The sequence below is a fragment of the Gregarina niphandrodes genome, assembly GCF_000223845.1.
Source record: "Gregarina niphandrodes unplaced genomic scaffold scaffold00037, whole genome shotgun sequence".
Lineage (NCBI taxonomy): Eukaryota > Apicomplexa > Conoidasida > Eugregarinorida > Gregarinidae > Gregarina > Gregarina niphandrodes.
The window spans coordinates 120,027-129,094 of record NW_011645806.1 but is presented as its reverse complement, the minus strand read 5'-3'; the positions used below and the strand labels follow the sequence as shown (position 1 = coordinate 129,094).

General features: G+C 52.5%; 4 protein-coding genes across 4 annotated transcripts; 1 reads left to right on the top strand and 3 right to left on the bottom strand.

The window, feature by feature from the left end:
• Positions 1 to 1,123: 1,123 nt before the first annotated feature.
• Positions 1,124 to 4,121, bottom strand: GNI_139160 (DHHC palmitoyltransferase; the record flags this gene model as incomplete). Its single annotated transcript, XM_011134219.1, has 4 exons — positions 1,124 to 1,333; positions 1,462 to 2,077; positions 2,147 to 3,570; positions 3,678 to 4,121. The coding sequence occupies 4 exons, from the start codon at positions 4,119 to 4,121 to the stop codon at positions 1,124 to 1,126; spliced, it is 2,694 nt and encodes an 897-aa protein (XP_011132521.1).
• Positions 4,122 to 4,337: 216 nt separating this feature from the next.
• Positions 4,338 to 4,798, bottom strand: GNI_139150 (cyclin-dependent kinase regulatory subunit; the record flags this gene model as incomplete). Its single annotated transcript, XM_011134218.1, has 2 exons — positions 4,338 to 4,571; positions 4,700 to 4,798. The coding sequence occupies 2 exons, from the start codon at positions 4,796 to 4,798 to the stop codon at positions 4,338 to 4,340; spliced, it is 333 nt and encodes a 110-aa protein (XP_011132520.1).
• Positions 4,799 to 5,575: 777 nt separating this feature from the next.
• Positions 5,576 to 7,666, top strand: GNI_139140 (hypothetical protein; the record flags this gene model as incomplete). Its single annotated transcript, XM_011134217.1, has 3 exons — positions 5,576 to 5,580; positions 5,619 to 7,612; positions 7,644 to 7,666. 3 exons carry the CDS (start codon positions 5,576 to 5,578, stop codon positions 7,664 to 7,666), a joined length of 2,022 nt encoding a protein of 673 aa, XP_011132519.1.
• Positions 7,667 to 8,230: 564 nt separating this feature from the next.
• GNI_139130 (hypothetical protein) lies at positions 8,231 to 8,859 on the bottom strand (the record flags this gene model as incomplete). The annotated part of the gene is made up of 2 exons (XM_011134216.1): positions 8,231 to 8,545; positions 8,584 to 8,859. The coding sequence occupies 2 exons, from the start codon at positions 8,857 to 8,859 to the stop codon at positions 8,231 to 8,233; spliced, it is 591 nt and encodes a 196-aa protein (XP_011132518.1).
• Between the last annotated feature and the right edge of the window lie 209 nt (positions 8,860 to 9,068).

The following is a 9,068-nucleotide window of genomic DNA, read 5'->3' as shown; positions in this document are numbered from 1 at the left end:
ATAGTAATATGTTTCATAACACCACTAACCATTTTGGAGCCGATTACATTGGAGGTGATCAGACGGGAGTTGTCGGACTCCATTTCGATGACTTGAAGGTTAGCGAGCTCAAGGGAAGTGACTTTGTGGGAATTGAGGACAATTTCGGGGGTTCCGCTCCACAAGGAAAAGAAAGTGTTAACAAAGGAGCGAGTGTTGTGGAAGGAGAGAAGTCGGTTGAAGAGGAGGCATTTGTGGGGGAAGAGATTCGGGCCAGAGATGTTGGGCCAGTGCAGAGTGACATTGGACTACCGTTCCAGAGCGCGTCAAGCCTGAGTACGGTGTTGTCGTCTGAGGAGAAAGAGACGGAAGTTTTGGGTGAGACATTGTATATTTTACAAGAGGTGGTTGGTAGTCTCAAGTTCTTGCAAGAAAGAGCGGTGTTAGTGTTGATCCTTTGCGACGTATCGCACGATTGTGTGCGATCATTGGTTACACTCAATCGCGTGCGGCAATTATTCTTGGCCGAAGAAGCTGTTCAGTTAACATCTCTTACAGATATTGGTTCGTCGGCGCAGACTGATGACGAAGAACCGCATAACCAGGTGTGGGCGACGAAAGATTTGAACCTGATCGACAAGACTATCTTGAATGTTGAGCAGATTATTACGGATGAGTGTATGAGCATATTGCAAATCGGTTCTGGGAGAAATTTCGAACCCAGTTCACGAAGGTTTATAACCAAGTTCGAAGCCGTGACCAAAGTAAGAATAAACGGGCATAGTGGTGAAGGTAATCACGCTGCGTATGGAACGTGTATATATGTACGCATGTACATGTATGCAAATGAACATATACATTCATATATGTATATGGAGCACACGTGTGTGCCTCTATGGGCGGGAGCACACGTGTGTGCCTCTATGGGCGGGAGCACACGTGTGTGCCTCTATGGGCGGGAGCACACGTGTGTGCGTCTATGGGCGCAACATATGTCCTGATGGGGATCCTCTCTATATTGGTTAAATTGAGATGCTCGGTAGGCAATTGGTCGGTACGAATTTTGTAGTAAGTCTTTGACCCGCATTATCAGTGGAATCCTGGACCATCTACGACTGGCGGTCACAATTAAAAAGCAGTGGCGTCATCTGGAAAAGTTGTTAGAGCCGTGTCTGGCAAAGAATTTGGATAACGCTTTAGAGTACCAATGGCAAGAGTTGTTGGCCGCTAAGCGTTGACGGCGTGCAATGATCTCAGCCCGCATAGACCGAATAAACTCCTCGTCCTTTAGAGCGTAATACTCGATCTCCGTGTCTCGCGTGTTGGTCAAAAATCCAATTACAGATTCAATCACCTAAGTGGCCAATCTATGATTGCGGACAGTGCTGTTTATGTGTAGAAAGTTTCCGACCGTACGTGGAAAGCTGGCTTACAGCAAAGGCGTGTGAGGAAGTGCTGACGGTTGTGAAGTGCTAGGCTTACGGTCATTTGTTCCGAAAAAGGATTTCTAAGGAACCGTCTGATGAAAGGAGTCTTAACAGTCATCCTCTCAGCGGCCTCTTTGATCACCGGGGTTATGCCTTTTTGCAGATTGCTGTTTACGTGCGCCAGCATCGACTTTCTAACAGTGTCAGCAGTTGGCGGTTCATCAGCGGTTGGTGGTTCATCCGGAAGCCGATGGTCGTCAGGCTTTTCATCGGCTAGTATGGCGCCGGGCGAAGGCTTGGGCGCTCTCTGGTCCGTAGCGTGCGGGGAGAGAGTTGCGTGATTTACGTCACCGACCAATTCGGGAATGGTCTTGTCGATCTTGTACTTCTTTCTGGGTATTTTTTGATCGCTTCCTTCGGTATAAATATACTTGATCGCCTTGTCGGACTCGACCACAGGATGGTCCGGTAGCCCGTCGTCATCGCACACGGCGCTCACAATAAAGTGCTCGTATCTGGAACCGTTTATCTTTTCGTTTACGGTGGTGCTGTGCAGCAAGTCGTCGCACTGACTTGAGGCCAATGAGACACCCCACTTGAAGGTTATGAAGTGCAGTATACCGGCCAATATAATCAGGAAAACTTGTGGAATCGTAATTCGGCCTCCAAGCCTGTGTAAAAGGTTTAGGGTAGTTAACAGCGTGCGCGCACACACGTGCGAAGAAAATAGTATTGGGTACAAGAAGACAGTAGCGTTGAACGGAAGCAGATGGACAGCTTTGGAGCACCCTGCCAAGGCAATCAAAGCAATTTGGTGCCATTGAGAAACTGCGGAAGTAATAATAAACAAGAAGAATAGCAAATGATTACGCTCGCCTACGCAAGCGTTAATCCATACACAATGATGATCCATTACTCCACAGCAGCGGTCACAGGTGCTACAGTGTTTGGTCCGAATGCTACGTCGAATCCAGCACGTTGTACACACTCGTCCCAGATCCAATTTCTCCCTTAATTTTCTTTCATCCGCATAAGGTACCCTGATCGGTCGGTTCATATCGGAGTCTTGAACTGGAGTGGCTTGAACTGGAGTGGCTTGAACTGGAGTGGCTTGAACTGGAGTGGCTTGAACTGGAGTGGCTTGAACTGGAGTGGCTGGGTGGCTAATTTGCTCTCCAGTAATATTGGAGTGATCAGTGATATTGTAGTGGTCGGCAAGATAAACGCCTTTCCTAGCAAAGTATTGAATGACTCTTGAGTCCTTTCGCCGTACCGGTGCCGATAGCAGTATTAAGGCATAAGGGTGGGAAAGAGAGGTGCCTATCTGTTCAAATATTTCTCTTCGACGAGATCGGAATAGGCGTTCCTTTTCGTGTGTGCTTTGATAATTATCCAAGTTAGCGACAACCTTGTTGGAGTACTTGGCGAGAATCTTGGGGTTTGCTGGGTGTTGCTTGTCAAAAATTATTGGGAAGTAGTTGTATTGTTTGAAACCAGGATCAATTAATAATAAGCAGGAGAAGGTTAGAATACCGACAAGTCCCACACACGGTAATATCTTGAGTAGGCCGCTGAAGACGAAGCCGAGCATCCTTAACTCTTGGTTTATTCGCCATAAAGATACCCAGTGAACCAGACAGAACACCAATCCAAACGAGTAGGCTAGAAGGGGAATGGAACCCCGGGTTGCCTCTTTCCGTTCCAGAAAATCCACAAAGTCAACCAAATAGTCCCATAAGCTCTTCCGAGCCCCGAACGAAAACAACCAACCACCTGTACCGGGATCCTCCAGCGTATCCTCCGACCGATGCTTATGGTACCGGCACAACTTAAGCCACTGCTCCATGGTCTTCCCCGGCAAACACCGATCCTCAGCAAACTCTTCCAAAGTCATTCCCTCATCTTCTCCTTCCCTCCCTCCATCTCCTTCCCTCCCTCCATCTCCTTCCCTCCCTCCATCTCCTTCCCTCCCTCCTTCTCCTTCGCTGTCCACTGGCCGCGTCTTGGTGACCAGTAATCGGGGACAGAAACTGGCCATCATGTAGGCCGTGCCCCAGAATTCTAACTCCAGAGCGCGGTGGACGGGCAATAACCCGTTCCGGTCGTACGACCTGCACATGTCGAAACCGAACGCGTCCAACATACACAGTATCATATACGAACCCTACCGCGCATCCATGAGGTGGATAAGGGGGAGGGGGCAGGGGTCAACAAGGGGGGGGGGGGGTCAGAAGAAGGGGGCAGGGGTCACCAAGGGGGGGGGATACGTACGCTGAAAGCGGCCCAGTGCGCGGGACTGGTTCCACCCAGATTTGCGACGTTTACGTCAATTTGTCGGGTTAGGAGCCAAAGCGCGGCGAATAGCTTCTCATGTTGGCAAGCGATGGAGAGGGCGTTGTCGTGTAGGTCGTCGAGCAAGTGCAGACTCGCTCCGTGGTCTGCCAGAATGAGCATGGTGACTAGTTGCTGATCCATGCAAGCCCACATGAGGGGCGTCTGGAGGTTGGGACCGCGCACGTTCGGGTCCATTTTCCCCTCCTCGAGAATTCGCAACACCAACTCGCTACAACCAGCGAGCGCCGACCAATGCAGGATCGTAAACCCTTCCGGATCTCGCCAATTAGCCAACTCCTCCACCGTCTCCACCTGCTCCGCACGCGTTCGAAACTCCTCGTAGTCTTTTCTCTTTATGCAGTCGAACAAGCCATCAGTCATGACCATAAAAAAAGGCGACCCGAGTTCCGACCAACCTGGTGCGACCCGAGTTCCGACCAACCTGGTGCGACCCGATAGTTCCGGATCAGCACGAGGGGGGGGGGGTGAGGAGCCAGAAACTGGAAACCAGAGCCAGGAACCGAGGGCTGAGTCAGGATGAAAGGTTCCAACCAAACCGGGTTGGGGGCTAGGGTCGGGGCCACACAGCGTTGGGGCTCATCTTTCTGCGGTAACTGGCACCGACGCCCGTCCGTCAGAAGGCGGTTTCCAGTGTTTAGGTGGTTTCCCGGTCTGCGGATCAGTGCCCAGTGGCCGTCGGAATAAGAGCACGTGGGGCTCAGGCTTGTGCAGCAGGTAATGCTGCCAGCCTCGACTCTGCTGAACACCCAGGTTCCGCCAATCAGATTCGTACAACAGCTCCTTTGGCCGTTTCTGCAAGAGTGATTTCACCTGCAGTCAAAACAATTCACACACATGCAACGAAACACTGCTCGAACGAGCCGTCAGTCGAACGAGCAAAAGTGCAGCTAGTTCCTTCCGAACTTTCTCGCCGTCCGTGTATGGCAGATCTTGCTTACCTCTTGCGTCATAAGTTTAGTGAGAAGAACATGCCGATACTCAAAACAATCATCTTCGTACTTGTCTGAATAAACGGGCTCGTCTGGGTAGTGAACCATTTTAGCAAACACGTTCGAAAGCGGTATCGGTTCGAGTGCCTATTTGCTCGGGGCCGTATTGTGCAGTTATGTACCCATCCAATGAGGGGAACGCTTACTACTACAACCCATACTACCCGCTCCGACTCCCGCCGCCTTCCCAGGTGCCCTTGATGATGTCGTCGTCTCCTCATCAGGGCATCACCCCTGTTATCGATTCGGAGAATGTAGACGGTAGTAGTGCTGAAGGGCGTGTGGCTGCCTCATGCCCGGTTCTTCCTGCAGGGCCTGTTGCTCCCACCGGCCCGGTAGACTCTCTCGTTCTAATTACACGGCCGCAAACGCCGATACCTAACCTTTCCAAGGTGATCAAAAGGCTCGAACCGGGGCTGAAGTCGGATGACTCAGGAAACACTGGTGACGTTGCACCGGATGGTTCAAGATCGCGATCAGCGTGGGCCCGCCGCAAAGGACGTCAGGAACTTAGTTCAAGGGCAATGTCGAACTCAGGTCTAGCATCCAACTCAGGTCTAGGATCGAACTCAGGTCTAGGATCGAATTCTGGGCTAGGATCGAATTCTGGGCTAGGATCGAACTCAGGTCTAGGATCGAATTCTGGGCTAGGATCGAATTCTGGGCTAGGGTCGACTTCTGGGCTAAGGTCGAATTCTGGGTTGGGATCGACTTCAGGATTTGGATCCTGTTCTGATTGCAATCCTGGTGCGGGTGATGTACGAGGCCCCACTGGATTCAGTTTGTGCGGTAATTACAACCCCAGTCCGGCAGCGACATCGGTCAATGAGGTAATAAATTTAGTTGAGGTGTATAGTCAGTACTTAAGTATCGTAAATGATGATCGGAGTTTTCTCTTGACTAAGATTACTATTCAGACCAACCAGGCGGAACCTTGTACGGAAAATTGCTACGTTAGTGTTGTTTACGAGAACGTGAAAATTATCATTGAGATTTGCGGCATCGAACAGCCCGGCATCTGTCATCGCTTTACGTATGATCTAAACCAATATAATGACCTGAAGGACCGGCATGGCTTGAACGTTAGCATGGCAGAGTTTCCTGGCTATCTGGAACAAGTTTTAAGACTGACCAACGTTGATCGCGAACGCTCCATGGAACGCTCGACCGTAGACCGTTCCGTGGGTGACCAGGCAGTTGACACGATGTGTTCGGAACGGAAGGACGCCACATGGTACTCTCTAAAACTAATTAGCAACTCTGTCGGCACTTCTGTCGGCACTTCGGTCGGAGCTGCTACTCACAGCTCAAATGGTATTGGGTCTCACAATCCCTCCATGATCACCCTGTTGATAACGGAGCATCGACTCCATCGCAATCTTCCTTTCTTGTCTCTGGAGAGCGATGTGCTATCTAGCGCTGCTAGCTTGCCACTCTGGCTGTCTATGGAATGCGTCAGACGCTGGAGATTCTCGGAGTGTCTCTGCAGGTGGCTAGAGATCAAGGATTTCCAACGAGCGCAACAAATTCAATATCATATGGATGATGTCGAGCGCTTTGAATCTACTATCAAAAACCTCGAACTGCAACAAAATGAGAGTCAATCCACCATAAAAACGCAGATTACGAGCATAGGAGAACTCACGAACCGATCTAATCAACTTGCGCAGGAAAAAGATGTCCTTAGCGATCAATTAAAAATTGCAGACACGCGTGTGCTAAATACTCAAAATGAATTAGACAACTTGAAATGCAAGTTTGACAAGCTGCTGGCGACTTCGGAGGCGTCAGATAAAAGTAAGGCGTATGAGATCGATTCCCTGAGGCAAGAGATCGCGACTCAGAGAAGGGAATTGGACATAAACAGCGCAAGATTTGCTAAGTCATCTGAAATGGAAACGGAGCTAATCTCCATCCGTGGCAGGATGGAGGTCATGAGAGCTGACTATCAAAGGCTCCAACTTCTGGAGCAAGAGAATGGAGCACGTATCGCTCGGGACACTGAACAGATTTCTGAGCTTCAGGGTCAGTGCGACCGTCTCCGAGAATTGGTTGCCACAGCCGAGCAACGGAATGAGGAGTTACAAGAGAGCGAGAAGAATGTGAAGATCCTGCAACAGCAGAGCGCTGACCAGAGCCGAGAAATCGTAAAGCTGAGAGATCAGAATACCCAGCTACTCGCACAAGTCGATAACCTCAAATTGGAAATGCGAAAGCTCAATCTGCACGTGGCCAAACGGTTATTGCAGAACACCAGCATCATTAACAAGAGCGACGAGCCTCCGCCACGCCAGTTCATGGCAGAAGACGACGCCGACAATGACTATGACGCCGCGGACGAAAGCTCGTCCTCTGGACCGACCCCGGACATTCCTGGCCGCAGAAGTGTTGGCCGATTCGGTGCAGACCACCCACGAGGGACTCGCCTGGACGGTCGCCAAGACGCCGGTCGCCAGGTAAGTAAGAAAGCAGTGGATAGACCCGAGGTTGCGCTGAATCCCACTAGTTCAGTGTTGACTGTGGGAGTCTACGGTAGCGACCCACGTTTAACCGGTTACGACTCTTACACACAGCCAGAGTCTTACACACAGCCGGAGTCTTACGCTCAACCAGACACAAGCGACATGGCCGAGTTACGCAGCGACTCCAACGCGTTGCGTTACGATGAGAGCGCGTTGGAGCCAGGGGATGCACGCACAGAGGCGCGTAAGAAAAAAATCGAGAACAGCGACGAGGACTACATTTGCTCTGACGAAGACAGTGAGCCGACGTTTATCGACTCTCGCTGGAAACGCCACTCGAATGTGGTCGATGGCCATCCTAACCTAGCGGATGGCCCAAATCTAGTCGACGGTCACAGAGGTCGGCTCCGGAACTATGAGCCCGATGTCAGACATGGAGAGAACTACCGCCTGAGGGAATATCCGCAACTGGGCGGCCGTCGACGAAACGAATATTGGCCCGCAGGCCGTGGACTGAACGCTTCTCGATCACACGAGGCTGACGGGTGGACAGAGGCTGACGGGCGAAGAGACACAGAGGGCCGCCAAGCTGCCCTTAGGGTGGCGGAAGGGCAGGCTGGGCAGCCCCCGAGGTCCCGATTCGACGGCCCGGGGCGATCTCAGCAGCGTCTGCTGAGTCCTGGGTTCATGGGCCGGCGGCGCGGGCCTTCTGCTGGTCTGAGTCGCTCTTCAGCTGGGCCCGAGTATGTGACTGAGGGGGAAAACAGACTCATCCGTGACCTCCCCTGGCAGCCCAGACGAGGCACCACGCAGGACACCCACTTGACCATCAACAGGTAGCCGCCCGCCGTTCCAACACTTCGTTCCGACCACCTCACATTACCGGCCATATATCTCGAGCGAGAGCCGAACTAGCAATTAGCTACTTAAATCTCGGGTGGCCAGCGGGGTGGCTAGCTATATCTCAGGTGGCTGGTCGGGGTACTTAGCTATATATCTTGGGCAGCTAGCCGGATGGCTAGCTGTCATTGCCAGAAGTGGGCTGACTCTCTACCACACAGTCGAGAACGCTCAGGGTAGTGGGCTTCTGCTTGGTGACGTTGTCCAGGGACGCCGCCTCGACGTCACTGCTCTGGTGCACCAGCGGTTTCGAATCCTTTAGGTAAACCGCTCTCGCGTTGCAGAGACTGCAGGCCGTGAAATCGTGGAAGATGATCGGCAAGGCCCCTCCCAGGGCTCCTTCGTTCTCGTACGAGAGCATGGCCCCGCCGGACACCGTGGAGTGGTGTCGCAGGTAGGGCATTTGGCTGTCGGCGCTGGAGGCGCTCACGCTCTGAAAGAAAGTATGGAAGGGGTAGTGGCTCCGCTTACTGGGCGTTTAACGTCTTTGAACTTCCTGCCGTAGATCTTGTTGCCTTGGACGAGGGTGGGTCTGAGGATGTGTACGACGAAGGCGACGAGGAACTCGAACTTGAGGTACCTCGGGAAATCGGGACCGCCCTTTGCGGGGTCCGTGTCGAGTGCGAAAGAGTCGGTGGTGACGGCGTCGACGGCGACGGAGGCGCTGCCTTTGCCGACGATGCGGGCGAGGACCGTTTTGAACGTGCGGTATCCGTCTTCGTTGAGTCCGGGGAAGCCGGTGCCCATAGGGTAGCGTGCCACTTTTTCGAGGACGGCGATGCTCACGACGTTTTCGCCGTCGACGCGGACGGTGAGTGGGACGAGTTGGTCGGCGATGTCGGCCACGGAGTGGGGCAGGTGTTTGGAGTTGAACGCGATCTCGAAGCCGCGCTGCAGGCTCTCTTCGCTGCTCGGCACGACGAATGCCGGCGGCGGCGGCGGTCCGAGGAAGTGGG